Here is a 23,038-nt window from a genome sequence, read left to right as displayed (position 1 = left end):
ATTTGTAGCTGTAAATTTTTTTTCACTGTTCTGTGTGAAGGGTTGGGAAACTGTGCTGTGCTGTAGAACTGTCAGGGGTATCAGGAAGTTGTGCTGGTTGAGCAGACAGGCAGCTGATACAGAGGATTTGGAGGCATAAAAGTGTTTTCATTATAGTGACCCACTTTTGTAGAGCTTGAAGTGTGGTAATAAAAGTGACCTCTTTTCTTTTTTTTCCCTAATCTGCCACTGAGTGTGGAAGTATAAGTAGTTACTGTCTTCATAGCCCTGGGAACAAGAAAACTGTCTTTTAAATTTTGGTAATTTTTCTGAGCACTGTTCAGTTGCTACAGACCTGTTTGAGCCCCATGTACAGGGCTGTTAGTTAGTGAGAAACCAAGAACAGGGTGGGGAAAATGTTAAAAGTTTAGTGTCTTTGAAGTGGTGTGGGTGTTAAACTTGTGATCATCTGTTTAGTATGATCTGATGTACTATGTGACTATTTTTTTTTCTGAATAGATGGCAGAGCCCTTATAACAAACAAAATTCTCTTACTGAAGTGTTGAAATAACCTGACTCAGATTAAGCTGTTTTGTGGCAAACAGAAGGTGATTCAGAGAACTACACCTGTGCTGATCTCACAACAAAGCTAATTAATCTTTTTTAAATTAAATGCCCCTGAAAATTCAGCGTGATAAAAACTGAAGGATTTATTATTGTTGTTGTTATTATTATTACTATTATTATACAATTACTCTTAGAAAACAAAACTTTTACTGTCTGTTTTCTTACATGGAAGGGAGTAAGCAGAGCTGCCTGGGCTGCTGGTCATTTCTTTGAACAGTAGAGCTGCAGAAAATGAGAACTTAAATGAGGAGTTGCCAGATGCACTGAGCAGTGAGTGTTTGGGACAGTGCAGGAATGTCACTTGTATGTTAATTTTTCAATTTTAGGTTTTAGGGAAGAACATTCAGATTGCTGCTGGTTTACCATTTGGCTTTGCAAGTAAAAGCAAGAGCCTTCCAGGCTGAGTGTGCTTTTTATTCACAGCAGGCAGTTGTATAGGAAGATGAGGTTGGGAAGCCACAATATTGATCAGACTATCTTCTTGGCAGCCTTGATCATGGCAACTTCACGGAGCTTAGGCTAAATGGAGTGTATTAGGGCTATAGAAGAAGAACAAAAGGAAGGTTGCCACTGGCCCTTCTTGGCAGCAATAGCTGGATGCCTTTTAAAAACAGCTTCTGTTGTCATGGAGCTTCTGAATCCAAGGCCAGTCTCTGGCACTGTGATTTTCTCATGGCAAAAAAAATGCTGTCCTGTCCTAGCCTTGGGGGGAAATAAATAAAGGCAATAGCCTTGGCAGCACTTGTCTATTATTGCAGCTAAATGACTGAACTGCAGTGGGAAGAGGACCAAAGGAAAATCTTTTCTTCACAGAGAATTCTCATTTTTAAAGCTGGCACCCACCATGGTTGCAAAATACCTTTTGTAGGAAGGTGCTTGACATTTGGAGAAGGATTTTGGATAGTTTATATAGAACTGGCTTTCCTCTGAGTCAGAGATGCTTTAAGGTTGAAATAGAGAACTGGATTCCTAATCTCAAGGTTTTTGGAAGGTCTTCCAGTATTGGTTTGTTTGTGTTTTAAAGGCTGTTTTCCTCTTCTGAACTTCAGCTGTAGTCAAACAGTTTAACACACTTATCATTTCCTCAAGTGGTTAGTGATGTACAAAAGAAGTTATTTATTCATGGAATTGGCATTATGTTAATTTAACACGATGTTGCTTTGCTGAGCTTTGTACTGTCTTAAAAGGAGATATTTTGGTTCTGTAGAAATATCTATACTTGACTTCATGGACAAAAAGTACACTCTGCTTCCTGAGAAGATTTTGGTTTTTGGTTCTTGGATAGTTCCAGGGACTGAAGTTTAAAAACTTGCTTGATTTTACTTTATGCTTTGTGAACTTACTGCAACCTAGAAACAAGTGGTGATAGAAGTCATTTGGTGTTTCTGAAGCAGGAAAGCAATGAGCCTCTGTGTTTTTATTTCTACATCATTTGTTTTTGAAGGCAGGTAAGGGCAATTATCCCATGTATGAAGGCATCTGTAGGTGAGCCCTAAACTCCTTGGGCTGAAGAACCTGCCCTTTGGGTCCTTTTGTAAGAGTCAGCATTGTTTTGATATTGCTGGATTACTGTTTTTAAAGTTTTAAGTAGCTAGTGAAGAAAATCTTTGCATATTAAATATTTCATAATAATTTCTGTTACTTCACCCACCCATTTGTGTTCTGTCCACCCTTGCTAGTGGCTGTTTGGTCAAGGACTGGGGCTCTGGCAGGTTCAGATTGGCCTTGCTGGTGTCGTGCCCCAGGGTGAGATGTTGCAACTGCTGGGGCTCTGCTGTTTGGAATTGCCAGCCCCAAAGCAGAGTTATTTTCTGTCCCCCCGGTGTTTCAGGCAGCCTGAAGATGTGTGTGGAGGTGCCAAGCTGTGCAGGAGCAGTTTGGGGCACTTGGACGTATGGTTCTTTGGCAACATCTGCCTCGGGCAGGGCTGTAATGACACCTCGGGGCTGCTGTGGCTTTGCTTCAGCAAAGAAGAGTCCCAGCTCTGTCATTTCAGGAGTTGTTTGCACAAGGGGGAGGCAGCCCTCATCCTTGGGAGTAGCTGTGGAGCTGCAAGTATAATTGTTGGATAATAAAGGAACCTCGGGAGCCAAAACTTGGAGCCTGGAACAGCCTTTGGAGCCTTCGTGAATTCTTTTCTACAAGTCCTTGGATGGTGGAGTTGTAAACACCAGTCATCTGTGCAGGACTGGTTGTTTTTTTTCTCTTTTACTCTTTAAAGCATTGTCAAATTCTGAAGGAAAACAGACTTCTTCCAACATTGGCCCTGCAGGCTTGCATTATTTTCCCTTTCTACACAAAACTCCAAAAACATGAATATAGTGTCTGTAGGTTTAAGGTGTTTAGTATCAGTGCCACAAGAAAATCAGGAAATTCTGAATGTGAAAAGTTTGTATTTAATATATAGTAATACTACTTCGAGTTTGTTTTTACCTAGGAATTAGTGCTATTTGTGATTATTATGACAATCCATAGTGTTTGTCTGCTAGTGAGTCAAACTTTCCTGTAGATATTTCTCATCTCAATTTAATAACATAGTATTTAAAAAATCATTTCTTTACCTTATCAGAACAATAATAAAAAACTTAGTTTTTCCTCTTTGTGATAATTCTTTTCTTTTTTAGTCTATAAGGCTGCATGAGAATTCAGAAACTGTAACTATGGGGGGTATGAATTCTGCTCTATTTCAGCATTAGGAGCATTTGGGGCAGGTGATGGTGCTAAGATTTGTAATTCTAGTGTGGCCTCTGATTTTTTACTCATTAAGCTCATTTCTTAATTATTAGAAAATTAATTCTGTCTTCGAAATTCCACACTTCTGGAGATGCTCTACTGTATTCCTTATAATAACAAAGTAATCAAGTTGCTGCTTTCATTGTAAAATTTTACTTGAACTACAAAATTGTACTAATTCCAAAAGAATTTAGAGCAGAGCAGTGGAGGAGAAGCGTGGATCTGATCATGATCCTTTGAACTTGCTTATGGGAGAGATACTGTATTTTCTGGGAAGGAAGAATGTAGTTTCCAGGCAGTTTCCCATTTACTCACTGGGCAGAATTTAATTTGCTGTGATGCTACATTTGTATTTGAAGGCTTATAGTGATGAGAAGGTGGGAATGATGACTGAAGCCCGTGAGTCATCTTGGGAGGTCAAATGAAACCTTCACTTAAAAGCTTGGCCCCTCCATTCTCAATACAATTGTTTGCTAAGCTGAGATGAATACTTTTCATGGCCAGCTTTGTTCTTCAAGAGCAAGACCAGTGCCTGTGATTGGCTGAGAAGCTGTGTACTGGTCCCAGCACAAAGCATGCTGCAATCATGGGAGTGCTGGAGGAGCTCTGGTGGAGCTTCTGGATCTCTGGAGGAGCTCTGGAGCACTGACAAGTTGGAAAAGGGACAGTACGAACATGCAGTACTGACTGTGCTTGGCTTTCTGCCATGGTAAGCCCAGGAAAGAAAACCCAAACCCCCATCATAAAGCCCAGTCTTTAACAAAGAGGTTTGCTCTCACTAAAGTTTGTGCTGGGGAGCTTGCCAGTGTCCAGGACTGGAGAGCAGAACAACTTCTGGGGAGAATAAATGTACACATTTAATCCTGACAGAGAGCAATGGTAGCAGGTTGAGGGTGGTAATGCTGCTACTTAATCTGCTTTTGTTTTGGTTTGGAAGATCTCTGTGTTCAGCTCTGGAATTCCCAGCACGAGAAGGACATGGAGCTGTTGGAGTGAGTCCAGAGGAGGCCACGTAGATGCTCAGAGGGCTGGAGCAGCTCTGCTGTGGAGACAGGCTGAGAGAGCTGGGGTTGTTCTGCTGAGAGAAGAGGAGGCTCCAGGGAGACCTTAGAGAACCTTCCAGTACCTGAAGGGGCTCCAGAAAAGCTGGGGAGGGGCTTTTTACAAGTGCGTGGAGTGACACGACAAGGGGGAATGATTTCAAGCTGAAAGAGGGGAGATTTAGGCTAGACATTAGGAAGAATTTCTTTCCTGTGAGGTTGGTGAGACACTGGAATGGGTTGTCCAGAGAAACTGTGGCTGCTCCATCCCTGGAAACATTTAAGGCCAGGTTGGATGGAGCGTGGAGCAACCTAGTCTAGTTCCTTTTACAGCCAAATGTGTTCCCTCAGAGCCCTTTGGACTTTATTGTTCTTTCTCTTCATGACAAGGAAGATTAATCTACTCTGAAGACATATTTCCATGGCAGCTATTTAGGAAGCTGTGCCTATGTTCTTCTGTTATAATTTTTTTTTTTCCATTCTGTTTTATAGACACAGATGAGGACACAGTGAAAAGGTGTTTTGCCACGTTTGAAGAGAAGTTCTTCCAGACCTGTGAGAAAGAACTTGCCAAAATCAACATTTTCTATTCAGGTAAGGTGCTTACTTGTGTATATTTGTGGAAAATACAGCAACACAAAAAGAGTCTGAAGCTCGCAAACTTTAAGAATAACCACAGCGGTCATGTAGTTCTACCATCAGGTAAATTATAGGGCAGGTTTGTGTGGGAAACTGCTCTGGTTTAATCACAGATGTGAAACTAAACCGTGGTATTTGAAAGGAGGGAGGATGAAGGGCAGGTAATTTCCCTCCTTTGCAGTAGCATCCTGCTGAGCCTTATGAAGCCACTCTTAAACTGAAGTGGCAGCTGACAGGGCACAGTTTCTCATCCTATCCATGGTGACAGCCTCCTTGTGCATGCTAAGCTGGTGTTCCCTGAGCTTCTGCAGGAATAGCTGTCATGGACTTGCCTGTGTATGGTGACTTGACCATCTTCATGCATCCAACAGGTTTTCAAACACTTAACTCTCAGTGAAACTCTTGCAACTTTCTGGAGTAGACCAGCCAGTAGCAATTCACCATTGGCTGTGTAGAAAATCCTCTTTAGTAAATTGAATAGAAAGATCATGGTGGTAGGAGTGAGGATTCTTAGGGGTTATATGTCAAAGTGCTATTGTTTGTTGTTTTTCCTGAGAAAATTTGCTTTCCCACCCTGTGTTTTTAAAATCAACTTTAGAATGGGATAATCAGAAATTTACCTGGTAACATTGCTACAAAAGGTGTAGTAACAGTATGCTCCATTTCCGTCCATCACTGCACTTCAGCTGATTTTTCAGCCTCTCTTGGTAAGGTTTAAAATGGGTTTTCAACTGGGAAAGCATTTAAACATGGATACAATGGCACATTGTCTTCTGCTGCACTTTCTCCTAACATGTTGATTTATTAGCTTGGTGCTGTAAACAGGCCTTTGCAGCACCATGTGGTAGCCTTTTCTATTTTGTGTTTTAATCTGGTAACAAAGACAAAGTTGGATTGTCCAAAATATTTGAATAACCATCAGGCAATGACTTTATTCCTAGCTGTTTTACTGCTAGCAGGATCTGGGTTGTGGACATAAGACGAGCTGAAAGCATAAGAGATGCCTGTGCAGAGCTTCCATCTAGGGAAGTCCATTCCTTTTGGGCTGGCTGGGCCTGCTCTTCTGGCTCCCTGGAGCAGGGGTGTTTTGCTGTAGCCACAGTGGGAGCAAGGATAAGGAACAGTTTGTAGGCAGCAGTGATACGTTTTATTGGGCCAGATGGATTTTACACATTATAGACATTTTTCTGCATGCAATTGACACGTACCCAACTCAGAACAGTTATTCTCTATTGTGTGAGGTGTTTCTCTCCTAGGTCTGACATGAGGCTTTTATGCTCAGAAACTTGTCTTACTTTTCTAGTTAGATATGTACTGTGAGCTAGACTCTGTGGAGGAAGTTCTGTCAGTTCAGCTGCACAATGCAGACTGTAATTTTCCCTAATGAGGACCTGCTAGCACACATGCACCCACATGTATGCACCAATTCCAGCAGTATTTCAAATGGCATTAATAATACAGGGTAAGGTTTTTCAGTCTGCTGTCATTTCAGAAAGTTACAGGAGAGAATACATGTCATTTGAAGATCTCCTGTGACAAGAATAATAAGTCTTTTATTTGCAGAAGAGTGACGTGACTTCAATAGTATGGAAACCCTCTATTAGGGTTATTAATGTTAAGCTGCATCAAGAAATGTTCCATCAGTGGTTCCTCTTCTTGATCATGTCAGAAATATGTCACGTTGGACCCTATTGTAACTCAGGCATGTGTTGGCTTGGATTATGACCTGGTACATCCTATTTATTGTAGACTTGTATGACTTACTACACACTTGTCTTTCCCGCAATAAATACTGTCCTTTTTCAACCAAGTGAAGCTTTCTGTTGATGTCTGCTTCATTTCCTTGTCATTTTTTCCTGCACTGAGGTATCCTCAGGGAGCATCACAAGGGATTGGCACAGCATGGACAACCCCATCCTCTGGGGATGGGCTGCTGCCAGACCCCAGCTCTGAAACACTTGGGTAGGAGAACCTGCTGCAAAGTACCTTTGCCTTTCACTGTGTGCTCAGGTTCTCAGCTCTCTGCAAACACATCCTTAATTCCCCAGACCATTATCTCAACTCAGTAGGAAGGAAAGCTGCCATTAACGAGCTGATTTGATAGAGAGTTTGTGATTATTTGGACTCTACTCAAGAAAATCTGTAGTCAATAGAAAGAAAAAAAATAGCAGTAACATTTTCAGATGGTTCCAACAGAGGAATTCCTGTTCAAGTGCTAAAGTTTGGTTTGTGGCCAGTTTTGGTTTGTGTTTGGGAATTTCTAGAGGGGAGGTTTGTTATAGTTGAAGTTAACATCATCAGCATCTGCTTGGGCTACTGTGTAGCTAGTAATGTCTTTGTGGTTAATCTAGGAGCTGGTTTTAGTATTTTGTAGGAAGTGGTGGCTTTCTCTTGGTAAGCAAAATACTGAGCATATGTACAAGTAGGAAAAGGATGAAATGCTAAATGAGCCTGCCTAAAATGCCCAGAGCCCTGAGCTGGGGAGCTGTGAGCAGGTATGGGCTATTTGATGACCTCCTGTCTGGTGAGACAGGTTTTGACACAACCATGACCACATAAACTGCAACTTCTGGGAGCATTTTACTAGCTGCTTGGTGTGATAGGGATTTTTTTGCATGATCCTTACCTGTGAACTTTTCTTTAAACTTGGAAAAGAGTCAAAACCAACTTGGCATTCCATAGTTGAGGTGATAACTTTAGATGGTGGGTTTTAGTCAGGACTTAGAAGGAATTTTTGGGCGAAGCTGCTACTTTTTTGCAAGCTTTATGGTTGAAGTCTGTCTCTGTTGGTTTTACATCTCAGTCTTTGCCCTGAGATTGCACTTGAGCTGAGGACTTAGCGGGTACTGGGTCATGCAAAATGCTGCAACACAGGAGTGGTTCCAGTTTTTTCTAAGCTGCTTTTTTCCAACTCCTTTGAGCAACGTATTATTTTAAAAGTGACTTTTCAGCATGGTAAATTAGTTGGGAATATGTTTTCAAATATTTTGGAGCATGTTGCAAATTGAGAAATTGATTCCTGTTTTGCTCTGGCAGCTCCCTAGGAGGCTATGAGAGCAGCAGCACTCATTTTGCCTTATTTTGCTTCTGCAATGAATCTTGATAATAAAATAATTCCTTAACACGATGAAATGATTTGTGGATTGAGTAACTGGAGTCAGTGCAAGAGACTGGGCAAGGTGGCAGGGCTGGTGTTTCTCAGAAGTGGCAGTTCATTGCTGGGCTAGTTCAGTTCCCTTTAAAGCCTCATCCTTAGAGGACTGGGATCCTCCCCAATGGATGGGAAGGGCGATACAGAAAACAGCACATGACTTTTCAGCAGTGCATAATTTAAGAAGAGTGTGTTTGAGGATGATGCTTTTTTATGGGTATTGGTTTGCAAACAGGTAGGAAGAGTGCAGCAGCAGTCTTATAACTGTTTCAGAGCATTATCTTTTCATTTAAAAACTGTTCTTAAGCTGATGGATTTGAGGATTTTTCTGGACATGGGGAGAATGGAACAGTGCTTTCCAAAATTTAAGCTGTTCTGTATTTAATAATTTGATCCAAAAGAAATCTCAGTGAATCATCAGAAGGTTTTGAATGTAGAAAGTGAACTTTTGAGTTTTATTTATATGAAGACTTTTGATTCTAACAGCTACTCTAACAGATATATCTATTACTTCTTCCTAAGAGAGTTCCCAAAGTGGAGAGAGATTGTTTTTTGTAGCCCAACCTTGTGCATGCTAAATATTCTGTGTTTGTAGGCTGTGAACAGACACTTCTCACTGTGGGCTGCATTGCCTCTGTTTGGTGGAGACCTTGCAGTTGTAGAAGTTGTCAGAGATGACTTGTCCTTTCCTGTCTTTTAAAAATCTCTTTAATAAAAAGAAATAATAAAACTATAGAGAGTTTCAGGCTCTTCTGTACTTGAGTTTTCTGTATTAACCCATGTTCTTTGTTCAGGAAGGCATTCTCCTCCTGGAAAATACACAGAGCACTGTAAAATTATTTACAGAGATATTTTGCTCTTAAAATTAACCAGAATTGATTAAGACTGAGGTAAAGGTCATAATTGCTCCCATAAGAGTAAATCCTACTTGTCGGGAGCAGGGGGGCAGCAATTGAGAATTACCATGAAATTGTTATATTAGATACTAATGAAGAGAATTAAACTGGCAACCAGGAGACTGTCGGGCAGAGCTTTGGGTTGTGATTTCTGGTGTGTCTCCTTGGGTGGAGGTGGTTTCAGCTCCCAACTGTCTGCTCCAAGTCTGTGAAACTTCTCGGTGTCATCCTGACCAGTGCCTGTGGTCTGTGACTGTGCTTATCAAGGAGATGCCAAAGCTGTGACTGAAGCTCTAGGGAGGGTGGAAAAAAGCCTGGAAGGAACTAGTTGTACAGAACAAAAAGAAAGATAAAGATAGTGGTGTCAGATGTGCTGTTTTTAGCATGAAAAGATGGTTATTTAGCTGAAAAGATCCTTTTCTGAAAGGACATAAAGCAGCATGTTTAGGCTTTTTCACACTGGAGATGTGAGGAAGAGGGTGACTTTTTCCAAAGATACATCAAAATGATCTTTAAATTCAAGTTGACTTTCCCTTTCATCAGTAAATTATGAGGCAGTGCTTCTAATGTGCATGAGTCTAAACGGAGGAAAAGAGGGATAAATGATTACAGCAGATCACATACAGCAGCCTCTAGTGTTGTAGCTCCTGATCAAAGCAGGAGCTGTTTGTCTGTCACCCGGAGCTTTGTTCTCTGTGTTGGTCTCAAAGCTCTGAAATTCAGCCTCACGTTTAAAGTGTAGGTTTTTTCTCCTTTGATTTCCTCACTCTCCCATAAAAAGATGGCAAACACATAGTTGGTGGTGGGTGCACAAGTGCAAAAAGTGCTTTGCTTAGTGTTTGTCCAGTTCCCCAGGATTTTCCAACAGGGTTGTTTTTTTTTCTAATGTGTTTTGTGTGCTTGCTTTAGTTGAGGAAGTTGAGCAGCTTTCCTTTGCATGCATAGTTAGACATGTGGTCACAGCTTTGGTATTCGGTTGCCTGGCTGCCTCCAGCTCTGCCAGCATGGGGTGGTTGGACCCTGCCTCCCTGATATCCCCAAGGTCCAGGTGGCAGCTGTGCAGGTTGGGCTTCTTCCATCCATAATGGATATTCATATGGTCCTGGAACAAGACTACAGGAAACCTGGGGAGGGACACTTTATAAAAGTAGAGATAGGACAAGGGGTAATGGTTTTAAACTGGAAGAGGAGAGATTTAGGTTAGACATCAGGAAGAAATTCTTCACTGTGAGGGTGTGAGACCCTGGCCCAGGTTGCCCAGGGAAGCTGTGGCTGCCCCATCCCTGGCAGTGTTGAAGGGCAGGTTGGATGGGGCTTGGAGCAACCTGGTTTAGTGTCCCTGCCGATGCTGGGGGGTTGGAAATAGATGATCTTTAAGATCCCTTCCAACCCAAAACCATTCTAAGAAATCAGATCCAGGGTGGATGTTGAGAGGTCTGAATCCACTTTTAATGCTGCTTTAGTCTGTGCTGAGGGACGGCCCCTTGATTTTTGACCGTATTGATCAAGACCTGTCTGACATAACAGCTTTGGTTTTTTGGAGAGAGTAGATGTTTTACATAGGACTGCATTAAAACCTTTAACCAGAAGGAGAACAAAGGAGAAACGTGTTGAATTCAACACTTAGTGACCTACTGCGTGGCCTTCTCCCACTCAATGCTCTTTACCTACAGACACATTACTTTAGGCAAAAGATCTAGTGCTTTTTACAGGCTGATGAGCCAAGTTGCTGTCCTCTCACCTGACCTTTCCCTTTCCTTGCTGACAGAAAAGCTTGCAGAAGCTCAGCGCAGGTTTACTACCCTTCGGACTGAGCTGCAATCGACTTTGGATGCACAGAAAGAAGCCAGTGGGGCTCCCACGCTGCAGCGGCGCCGAAAGCCAGTCTTCCACCTGTCCCATGAAGAGCGTGTCCAGCACAGGAATATCAAAGATCTGAAATTGGCCTTCAGTGAGCTCTACCTCAGCCTCATCTTATTGCAGAACTATCAGGTACCTGCAAGAAGAGGTGGTTTTGCGAAGCTCCTTGTCGAAATGTCTCTGTGCTTTTTGTATCCTTGAGTTGCCTCATTGTATCCTTGAGTTGCCTCATTAAGGCCAGTCTTTGATTTTTTGGGGAGTCCTTAAATGTTTTTTAAATAAAAGGCCTAGCAGCATATGTCTTGTTACTTTTTGTGGAGCTAGACATGCTAAGCTGACCTGCAGAAGAACCTTCTTCTTTTTCTGGGCTGGCTGACACCAGCAGCCTTGGCCATGGTCAGGACACAAAGTCACTTTGATGTCTCCTTCTATAATGTGTTGTTCTGGGCTGGGCTGGAGCTGGCAAGTTGGGGAAGAAGCTCTTTTATCTAATATTTGTAATGAAACTTGAAATACAAACCTACTGTTTCCTCTTGGTGTTACCATGGTAGTGACTGTGACCTTGCTATATCAGAATTTCTTGTTAAAACATCCATTAAAAAAAAAGATGTTATTAGTTCTGTAGGGTATGGGCTCGTTTGCCTTGAAGTATGAAAAAACAAATCTTTACTTGGATTTCTGGCATGAAAGAGCATGGTAAATACTGCAGACACTGATTTTGTTCCAAAAAATCTGGAAACAAAAATCTGAAACTGTTATGATAATTTTTTTCTTTTTTCTTTTTTTTTGGTGTCAAATACTGAAATGTTTTTATATGTCTTATTGTGGGCGTTTTAGCTTATTAAATAGGAATATCTGAACTTAAACTCATTTAGATGTTTACCAGATTTAGATTTTTACCAGATTCACACTAGAAAATTTTAGTAAACAAAATTCACCAGAAGAATTAATTGAATACCACTCAGCAGTATGATCAAAACTTAATTCTTCCAAAATTCCAAGTGTCTGTACCTCTCTTAATGAGTCATTATGTCTTTGAACACATGTCTGGAAACTATTTATTGATTTCTCAATAAAGCCCTTTAACTCTTAGAGATAGTTCCTAGTTCAAAGTCCTGGGAAAGGCAGAGTATCCATAGCTTTTCAGGAATGGAACAAAGCACTGTTGCCTGCTGTGGTTTCTTCACTTTTTTTTTATTTAAAAAAAAAAAAAGTAAAGCTCTTACCCTTGACTAGAGAAATCACTTCTGAGGCTTGATGAAGAATTTAAATAGTTAATTCCTTAGAACAATCATTTTTCTGCTCTGCATCAGAGAAGAAAGGCATCTTGCACACTTAAATTTTTGTTGCCATGAATCCAGTATATTAAATATTGATGTAAAACCAATCTGGATCGGATGGCTTCCACAGTTTCCAAAAGGAGCAAAGCTGCTTTCTACAACACATCTTCAAAGAGAGAATGAGAAAAATAAGTTCAAATTGGCCATGAAGTTGAGGACAAGGAGTACAAGTACTAAACCAAACATAAAACCAAATCTGAGCTTCTGAGCTTAGAATATAAGAGCTAGGAATATTCAAACTTGCAGTTTTGGAGAGAAAAAACCATAGCCTGTTGGGAAGGTGATATAGCTGAGAGTTTAATGTAGGAATTAAAGTGAAGTCACTATAAATAACAAATGTCATATATATCAATATCATATAAAATAATATATCAAGATAAATACAAATATCATCATTATAAATATCAAACTATGGCTTTGATAAAGTGCTGAAGGCTTAGGTTGGCTTAGCAAGAAAGGAAAATCCATGCCAAGTCTCTTAGGGACTGAAGCAAGAGCAAAAGTTGCATGTGTCCATTCCAAAGGAACACAAACCAAATGTCAAGGGAAGCTACAACTCATCTCCAGAGCAGCTGTCACTTGTTTACCTTACCAACAGTTAATCTTATCAGAAATTTAATTTATTGTCAACAGTAATATGTCATTCTAGAGTGTGTACATTTTAAAATAAAATCTATTTTAAATACTATGTTTTAGAATTAACAGCACTTAAAAAAACAGTGTCACTGTGACCAACAGTGGTTTTTATCATGCACTTTGGGGTTGTAGAATTTTCCCAGCCAGAGGGTGGAAAGCTGCTGGGGAGGTTCTAGGGTGTGTGGTGTAACCATGACCCAACCAGTCAAGTCACACCAGAGTCAGGCTGTGATTGCACACATGGCAGAACAAGTGCTGTTAGTTCAGGCTGCAGCGAAATCTCTTCCCAAAATCATAGCTTTGCTGTGTCTTTTTAATTTCAAATGTATGAACTAGAGATCTGCTCTCCCTGGTGTGGAATGCTGGCATTTCTAATAGAAAGTAATTAAAGTCTCTTGTCTGCAATAATGCAGATCATTAATGCTTTGGCTTCCTGCTCCTGTCTCCCTAGCCTCATTTCCCCACCTGTACAGTAGGGGTCTGGTATTAAATCACTCTAAGCATAATTAGATTGAAAATAATTTCAGTGAGTAGTTGGTGCCTTTCCCCAGGACATTAGATTTTGTTGTTTTCTCTTGTTTACTATCTAAGCTTTTTCAGAAGTCAATCTTGCCATGGTCTGTGTTCCTGCTGTTGCTGGAATGAAACGTTGGGCCTTTCGAGTGATGTTTTCTGTATAATGAAACACAGGATTTTAAGTGCATCTCATCACAGCAATTGCCTGCATAATGCAGTGTGATGAGCTTGTCCTGTCTTAGTTGTTGTGCATCAGAAGAGTCTTGGGTCAGGGCTCTTTGGAAATCACCAGAGTGGGGTTTTTTTTCCCCAATGGAGCATTGTGTGCTTATCCTGATGGACTAGAAAGTTTCATCTCCCAAGTCTGCAAGTCCAAACCAGTGGGAAAGGAAGCTGCTGTGGGGATGCACTTGTCTGAATCTGCAGCATTTTAAACTTTCATACAGAGATTCCCCTTCTATAACACACTTATCCAGAGAACCTGATATGAAACCAAGGCAAAGTTTAAAGAAGCTGGAAATCAGTAGTCTAGTTTCAGGAAGGAAAACCCCTTGGAGGACTGGCAATGACTGTAGGAGCTGGGCCAGAACATAGTCTCCTTTTTTTGTTAAGAGCTCCTGACAACTACTGCTGATCCAGAGACTGGTCTCTGAGTTGCAGAACCTGGGATGTGTGCAGTGTAGAGTGCAGAGGGACTGTGTCTGTAAATAACTTCTAGCATACGGGTTTTGAGCAGGTCCAAAGCTTATTTTTTTCCAATGAGCCTTCATCAGGAATGTCATAGCTTCCTGAGTTAAGGAGGAAAGCGGCAGGGATTTGGCTTTTCAGGGAATGTGAGGTTTAGGTAGTTTCATGCAAATAAGTTACCTCTTTTTATACCCTTGAGTCCCACATTTTTTCTGTTGTTTGCAAGGGATGTGTATTACTGCTAATAAAGTAATAACTTGAACTTCCTGACAATAGAGGCAATAATTTATTTCTTACTCCATTTTTGCTAGCACTGGAAATGCAGCCACTTAACTTACCTGGGAGCAGCCTGAGGTTAAAAGCTGGTAACTGTTTTCCCTTACCTGCAGAACCTGAACTTCACTGGCTTTCGCAAGATCCTGAAGAAGCATGACAAGAACCTGGAGACAGCCCGGGGGGCAGAGTGGCGGGTGGCTGAGGTGGAGGTGGCACCCTTCTACACCTGCAAGAAGATCAACCAGCTCATCTCTGAAACAGAGGTAAAGCTGCTAACCTGGGCACTGCTCCTCTTTTAACTAGAAAACAATGTTCCCTTGTTCACTGCTGATTCCTGTAACGTTTTGGCCTCTCTGGAGCTTGTGTTCACCACCAAGACACCTAGTAATTGATTTTGAAATGCCACTGATTCCTGGCACTGCTTACATAAACTTGAGTGTGCTCTTTTCAGGTGGGAACTTTTCACTCAGAAAAGCTCACGCAGGGTTGGCTTGTATTGTGTGATTACTTGATGAAGCATCATGAGCTCTTCCTGTCTTTGTTGCTGTGTATTAAAAGAGTCTCAAATGTAACCTGGAAATCAACCACTATGTTTGTTTAGTGCAGTACCATGTGCTTATCATTTGTATGAACTTCTGTGGTGTGTCTTTATCCTCTTAGGAAGTGGTGACCAATGAGTTAGAAGATGGAGACAGACAGAAGGCTATGAAACGTTTGCGTGTCCCACCCTTAGGAGCAGCTCAGGTGAGAGATCAAGTGGTGTAGTGAAACTGCTTCTCCAACTTGTCAAGGTGGCAAATTAGATTCAACATTGGAACAAAATAGTGAAAATAATTGATGTGGGCATGTTCTGCAAATTGTGAGGGGGACGTGGTCACGTAATCTGCTATAGTTCCAGAAGGTTTGAAAATAGTGTACTTATTATTTCTAATGCAGGCAGACAAGGTGTTGAAAGGATGAAATACATAGTAAAAGGAAATTTCTGCTAATAATAACATAGGTTTAATGTTTATCCAGTCTGAAATATTTTTTCAAAGGGTACTAAAATGCCCAAGCTCTATTTCAACATGACAACAACATAGGCAAGAATATTATGCCACATTTTCAGGTTTAAAAAACCTCACTTGAAGAATAAGAGTGCATTTAGAGATCAAAACCTTGTATTCCTGATTGTAAATTTACTCTGCAAATTAATTTGACTTTACTGATAACCTATTTACCCCACCTTAATTCCACTGTTGCTTTGTTTGCAGCCTGTGCCAGCCTGGACTACCTTCAGGGTTGGATTGTTCTGTGGGTTGTTCATAGCACTGAACGTCACTGTCATACTGTCAGGTGGGTATTCTCAGCTGGGCCCAGCTGCCATGCCTTGCTCTTGGATATGTTCTCCTCACTTAGCAAGGGCCTGGATCTGAACTGGCTTGGTCAGGATGTTCTGGGTTAAATCAGCCTGAATCATAGCACACTACTGAATTATTAGTTCTGCTCAGTAACAGGTTGTGTTTTTTTTCTTGTGTTATATACATGGGTTTTGGACTTATAACATATTATGGTTTGTTCTCCTGGTTTCTTTCTTACTCTTGGAGGGATATTCCATGTACAAAGACAGATTTCTCTTATCATTCTGTGGAGACACAGCTCTTGCCCACCTTGAGAAAGGTGCTTGTAAAACTGGTACTGACTCCCTACAGAGAATGAGACCAGACATAGAACCACATGAGCACCACACCACTTGGGATACTTACATGTAGAATTTTCTAGGATTTCAGTGCATGGTGCCTAATGAGTTAATTGAATTTTTCTTGTTGGCAAATTTTGGCAGTATTTTGTAGAAGCTACAATGAATTATTGTGTATCTCAGGCCTTTTGTTTTATTCTGATTTGCACCTTCTGAGTGGACTCTGGTTAGAATAAAGCCCAAAGCATGTAGATCCAGCTCCAGTGCTTAATCACAAGCAGCTTTGCTAAGTGTGTGTGATTTCAGTAGTGTTGTAACTTAAGCAGTACAAAGGAAAAGGCTTAATAAATCAACAAGATGAGCTCTTGCATTAGGGAAAGCCCATGTCTGTGTTTTTGACTTAAAAGAATTTTTAATCAGATGTTTCTGTAATTGGATCCAGTCATCTCTTGGGATAAAATTTCTCTGCTTGAGAAGCTGTTTGCAGTGCTGCCTGTTTGGTCTTGCAGTGGTAGAGGCAGAAAGTTGGCTTGTCTGTGTGAAGGGTCTGTTTTATGTCTAGAAGTTGTTCTTTATTCATGGTATCATTTTTTCCCCTGTAACTTACGTGTTTGATCTCTGTGTGAGATGCAAATAGGATTTAGGCCATTTGTGTTTGCATTATCTCTCAGTATTAAGAATGAAAAAGTGACACAGTTGTGAGAATGAATTCAAAGAAGTGATTATGTGTCTAAAGCAGATGTTACTAACCTGGTGTGAATAATAGGTGTGTTTGTATCAGCAGACATGAGCTGATGGCTCTACGTTACTTCAGATTATCGGGCAAAAACTTCTAAGTGCAAAGTGTTTGTTTTAAATGGTGCAAATTTAAATGACTTTGCTAACCTCTCTATTACTTTAGCCAAATCGTTTTTATTATTTGATTAAGGTAGGATTTTAGCATTGTATATGTAGAATCTGGGAAGCAGCATGAGAACATGCCTTCTGTTAGCAAACCACTTCTGTACTGCCTGATTTTCAAAGCAGAGCAGCAACATGTTATAGAGTTGAGCTCACGATAACTTGGGGTCCATCAAAGGCTGCCACAGGTGGATCCTAGGAGTGTGTCACCCTTAAGTGAACAAATTTTAATGCATCAAATTTTCTGTATCAGCCCACGTTTGCTGAAGGGGTGAGCTGATCAACTGTCACATACTTGCTGGCTCTAGGAGGTGACTTGGCTTGTATTGAGTTTAAGTGGAAAACAGTCTATGAATGGACAATCACTTTGCCTCGGGTCTGTAGTACAGGGCCCTGGACTGGGTCATGCCAGTTGGAGACCTCCTACACCTTTGCTGGGTCCCTGAGGGTCTGCAGTCAGACTGCTCAGCTCTAGTGATGAAAATGGTGCAGTTAGGAAACATGGAGAGGAAATCAAATCTAGGCTTGATACTGCTGAAGTTAAGCTAGAAAGGGTTTAGTATCAGAGAGAAAATACACAGAATTACTCTTAGCTTCTGTGTTGTCAGTAGCTCAGCTCATTGTATTGTTCAGTATCTGCTTTTTCTCTAGAAACTGCTGCTGTTCCACAACATAATTATGGTCCTCTACCACCCTGAGAGTCCAGAAATAAGATTAGCAGACATCAGCTATGGAAGTCATATGCTATGCTGTCATATTAAACTGTGTTCACCTCAAGATAAACCTTGGTCTGGGTGTTCTGTCTCCAGTAGCACACAGCACATCTGTCCTGCTGTCTGGTCAAGCAATATTTTTGGGACTACTCTGTCCTGTTTCAAAGCACCTCCCCTGATTTTGTCTGCAGGCACTTCAGATGAAAATTTGAAATGCTTCTTTTGCTATTCCTTGTTTTCAGCTTCTTCTGTTCAAGTTCCAACTCAATTTTGCCTGACTACTGTTATTTAAGTTTTAAATTTAAAACAACAGTTCTTGTGTCACTGCTCCTTGCAGTTTTCCTCCATAATTTCATATCATATAAAGTACAGATGCTGAACACAAGAAACTTCTTGTGGATCTGCTTTCTCTGAGGAAAAGTTTGAGCAACTCGGGGCTGTAGTTTAGACAGTAAGGTTTGTGGGAATAAAATCTCGGCATCAATTCTGTAATACTGCATGTTCTTTTTTACCCCCTTGCTTAAAAAGCACGTGGTTGAGAAACTCTCAGCGAAACTGAAACTCCAGTAACTGTGTTTTATTTCTGTTTTTTTTTCTCATAAAACCCATATTGGGCAACTGGGGGACAGTATTTTGCACAGGGGCTTGTGCTGGAAAAAGCTGCTGCTCTCTAAGGCTGCTTGTTGTTCGAAATTAAGCAGGTTTGTTTCCAAAACCCTGAAGATTTAAGAAAAAGAAGTAGCAGGCTTTCCAGTACTGCTGCCTAAGGTTGAGCTTTCTGTTTGGGTTTGGCTGGTTATTACATTGCTATGTAAATATATTAGGTTACAGTTGCACTGACTTCAGTGATCAGATGCAGTTGAGCATTGTTTTAAAAGCTGTGAATGGTGCTGCTTTGGTTTTGTGGGGACCTGAAGCATTTGTGCATCTGCCTGGTGGGATTTCATCTCCATCAAACCAGAACATTTGAAGTGTGTGTAGTTACCGTTTATGCTGGTGCTTGTGGTGTGAGACAGGGGACCCAAGGTGCTGCTGGTGACCCAACTACACCAGAAGGTGAATTTCCCCAGGAAACCCCAAATCCTCTGACAGATTAGAGAAGAATTCCTCCAGTTGCTGGTATGTGCAGGTGCTTATGAGTGTGCCATGTTTTCAGGAGCACAGCCAAGCACCTGAGAGTTTGCTTTGTGCTGTGACTTGTGCTGTCAATAAAACCATTTTGTTTTTCCCTTGGCCAGGTGTGGCTTTTATAGAGGGACCAAATGTGTGGCCGCTGGTGAGAATCTATCGAGGTGGCTTTCTCCTGATAGAATTCCTCTTTCTCCTGGGTATCAACACCTATGGCTGGAGACAGGCTGGAGTGAATCACGTCCTCATCTTCGAACTCAATCCCCGCAGCAACTTGTCCCATCAACATCTCTTTGAGGTAAACAGGAGCAATTGTAGGAGTGGTGGAGCCGTGTGGTGTATGGGGAGGATAAATCCTGCCCCATTTCCTGGCAAGGACTTCTAACACAATTAGAAGAGGAAGTTGCTGAAGTCTGATTAGATTACAGGATTGAACACTGCTCTCCCTTTCCTTGTAATGAGAATTCATTATAGGTTTCAGAGCTGTATTTTCATAACGTATCTGTGTGTTGTTGTTTTTTTTTTTCTGTCTTTCTGTAGATTGCTGGTTTCCTGGGGGTTTTGTGGTGCCTGAGCCTGCTGGCATGTATATATGGCAAATTCACCTACATCCCTATGCAGGTGAATCCACTCATCTTGTACGGCTTCATGTTGCTTTTTCTCATCAACCCAACCAAAACCTTATATTACAAGTCCCGTTTTTGGCTGCTCAAACTATTGGTAAGTCTCTGATAAAATAAATAAATAAGATGCTGTAGGTGAGCAGAAGCAGTGAGGTGATACACAAGCATCACTAATCCTTAGGAACGATGGATGCTTATATCCCTATATATTCCTAGAGCAGAAGAGTTTAAGGTATTGACTGCAGATGGTTGAGCCTGGGTTTAAAGAAGCAACCTGTGCCAGTCTATCATTATCTTTGTATTGCAGGTAACTAAGCTTCTTATAGACAGCTCTGTACATTTGCACTTATAGAAACACTCCAGTGTTTCCACTTGTTTGTTCCCAAATGTAGCCTAACAGTTTGGTTGTGGTTACAGTGCCCTAGGGCAAAGCTGTGTGGATGTTCCTCAGCCCAAACTGGAAGCGCCAGCACTGAGAGAGTTCAAAGGTTACTGCTTATGAAATTAAGTTCCTGGGTGGGTTGGTTTTTTTTCAGCAAATCTTTTGTGTGGTCTTAAGCAAACTGTCTATTTCAGACACAGCTCCTGTTTTCTGGGTAAGGTTAATCTGGTAAACAGAATGTAAGTATGCATGCTGCTGCACTGTTCCAGTTAGAGCTGTGACCTCCAAACAACAGTTTTCAGACTTGCTGGATGGCTCACCAGTGTCTTCCCAAAAGTCTGTTTCCACGTTCATCCCCACGCTGTATGCCTTTTTAAATTGACTTGAATCAAGCTGGTTCCCTTGATACCTTATTCTTGCTGGAACTGCTCTGAGGGCATCGGGTGGAAGACAGTTTGGCTGGCTGATGTTGTTCACAAAATCATTTTAATGCCAATGAAAACAAATCACTGTATTTGGAACATGACAAAGATGAAAAGTAGCAGCATCCTCCAAGCGTGTGTGTGCAGGTGTGCACACAGCTAGTTAACCTCTCTGCCTTTACCTCTGTTACTTGATTTACAGCTTACTACTATTTCAGTTTCTTCCTTTTTTGTCTTCCAGCATTCAGCCATCTCTCACAGATGTACCTTTAGTCCCAAGCCTCATTAATCTTACTGCTGTCCCTTGGTACTGCGATGTGAGCGGTATCTGTGCTAATTTACCTTAATGTTTTAACAGAGTGAGATTCTCACTCTTCACAGAGCTCCTAGTTACCAGGACCTGCTCTGTCTCTGCTATCTCTAGACCATGCTGCAGCCTGCCATACAGACCTATCTTCAGGCATGCACAGGCCAACTCATTCCAAGCTCTCCTGGGGAAAAAAAGCTTCATCAAAATGCAGGATCACCTTAATGGTGGAAAATGACACAGTTCATGTGACTGTGTGTTGTGTGGAAGGAGGAAGGGGGAAAAAGAGGCCAGACAAACCACACAGAGAAGTTATGCATTCCTAATTTTTATTGTATGTAATTGGCTGGGTGGGTGTGTTTTATTTCTGCTTGCAGTTGCCAGCAGCTATCTGGGTTAAAGGAAGTTTAAACAGCACAGTTCTTAGAACTGTGCTCTCCACACACATTTTGGTTTGGTGGGTGTTTTTCTTCACCTGCTTGGTATGTTTTCTTTCCAGCCAAAATGAAGTCTGATTCATCAGGTGTAGCAGAGTGTTGCTGCCACCTCCAATTTTTCTAGACCCAAACCAGGAGTGTACTTTAGTGTCTTTTAGCATTTCCTGCTGGATCTGGGAGGCTGTCACTGGCATCCACCTGTGACCATCACCAACTGCTGCTTGGTACTCATGAGTGGGTTCTCTTTAGCTAAACCCTGAGATGCTGCAAGTTGCTCCTGAATTTATCTCCCTCAGAGTGAAAAAAAATTATTTAGCCCATAGTAAGCTTAATTCTTCTGCCAGACTCTTCTTTCTTGCCTACATGCTTAGGTGAGTAGTTCCTTGTGCCTTTGCTGCTGAGTGGACTTGTATAGGAGAGCAGCTTTCCAGCAGGATTTGGATCTGAGCACAGGGAATGGCAGAGTGTCTGCATGCCCACCCTCTCTGCAGGGCACCAAAACAGCAAACTGGCTGCAGGGAGCTTGGTTGGGAGAGGTGAAAATCTAGGAAGTGTCTGGCTCCAGTTCAAGTGTCTGCTGTCTCAGCACTAAATTAAAACTGCAGCGATCAGCACCAGGAAGTCGGTGCTTGGAACTGGTGATGTGTGATTGCAACCAATTACTTGAAACTGAGGTTCCACTCCAGCTTTTGGGATGGTTTTTATTCTAGCAGCCCATCTTCTCTGGGGGATGTTGCAAACAGTTCTCAGCTTGAAAGTGAGGAGGTGCCAGTGGTACCTGCTCTGGGAGCTGGGCTGCAACTCCAGCTGTGCCCAGGCAGTGTGTGGCAGCAGGCAGGAACCACAGAGCCCAACATGTGAGGCTAGGAGGGTTCAAACAGAAGGTTCACTGACATAGCTAGGTCGTGGACATCTCTGCTGACACTCGTCTGCTGTAACCTTTAGGTGGAAAACTTCTACTCTTTGATGAGGTCTTCTGGCAGTGCTTAAGTGTTTCACCCTAAATTAACAACATTAATTTATGTTGTGTTTTTTTGTTGGGTTTTTTTTTAGAGATATCTCTCCCTGAAGTTTTTTTCACATTTGTTTTAGTTAGACTTTGTTTATAGGAAAAAAAAGGTTTATGAAACAGGTAGAGATGGTATCCTTTCTGGGTCTTTTGAAAAGGACCATTTGAAAAGGAAGGCTGGTGTGGATTTTCTGACCTCTGCAGAAGCTGTTGTGCAGCTGGACAGCTTTGAGGTCCCTCCTCCCCAACGGCTTGTCCTGTCACAGCCTTTGTAATAGGTGCTGTCCTGTGTGAGCACAGTCCTTTATGGGTCAAGATCCATATATGCTTTATGCCACTATGTCTCAATCTCCTATTTGGCTTTGAAATTTAGGACCAGGGCCTTAAATTGACATTGCAAGTTGATGTGTCAGTCCTTTCCCAGGCTTCTGGAACTGTGTAGCCTTCAGGTTAATAAGAAGAGCAATATAAAAGATCAATCTTAGCCTGTGCTTCCATTAATTTAAAGGTACATAAATCTCTGAACTGCTGGCTGGTGCTGTCTCTTTGAGAAACTGGCCCTTAGTAACTATAACTAACTGAGTAGAGAGAGAGTTGTAATCAGGGGTAATGGAGCATGAAAACTGTCTGGTTTGAAAGTAGTAAAACGGCTGTTAAGGCTTAGAGGGAAAGTGGACTGGGATTGAGGGGGAGTCTACTTGACTGTTTTAACTCTTTCCTTTTTTTTTCTTTGGCAGATCCAGCAGCAGCAATCTGCACTCTTCCAGCTTCTGACACCAAAAAGCAACTAAAGGTTAAAAAACAGAGCCAGGATCAGACTGATGGCCATGCTGAGGGTCTATAATCTGACAGTAAGTGTGAGGGAGAGGCAGGTGTGGGGGATGTCAACAGACATGACAGAAATGGTTGAAAGAAAGTGCTGATCAAAATGAGGAGCAACAGGAGAAACAAAGCTGTGCAGAGCTCTCACATGGAAATGGAGAGTTTCTGGGAAGGAACTTGGTTGAAGGAGACTGGGCTTTTCTTCCAGTAAAAAACCAGCAAGGTGGGGGATGACAT

General features: G+C 41.7%; 1 protein-coding gene across 1 annotated transcript in view; it reads left to right on the top strand.

Moving 5' to 3' along the window:
* XPR1 (xenotropic and polytropic retrovirus receptor 1) overlaps positions 1–23,038 on the top strand; it is a 95,061-nt gene that overhangs the window by 54,680 nt on the left and 17,343 nt on the right. Inside the window, exons 2-8 of the mRNA XM_009994630.1 lie at positions 4,872–4,973; positions 10,834–11,057; positions 14,494–14,643; positions 15,041–15,124; positions 15,634–15,715; positions 18,910–19,097; positions 19,340–19,519. Coding sequence (XP_009992932.1) covers positions 4,872–4,973; positions 10,834–11,057; positions 14,494–14,643; positions 15,041–15,124; positions 15,634–15,715; positions 18,910–19,097; positions 19,340–19,519 — 1,010 coding nt within the window. The remainder of the gene's footprint in view (positions 1–4,871; positions 4,974–10,833; positions 11,058–14,493; positions 14,644–15,040; positions 15,125–15,633; positions 15,716–18,909; positions 19,098–19,339; positions 19,520–23,038) is intronic.

The sequence above is a fragment of the Chaetura pelagica genome, unplaced genomic scaffold (assembly GCF_000747805.2).
Source record: "Chaetura pelagica isolate M959 unplaced genomic scaffold, ChaPel_1.0 scaffold363, whole genome shotgun sequence".
In the NCBI taxonomy this organism is placed as follows: domain Eukaryota; kingdom Metazoa; phylum Chordata; class Aves; order Apodiformes; family Apodidae; genus Chaetura; species Chaetura pelagica.
The sequence above is the reverse complement of the archived record's forward strand: the minus strand, read 5'-3'. Positions and strand labels throughout refer to the sequence as shown.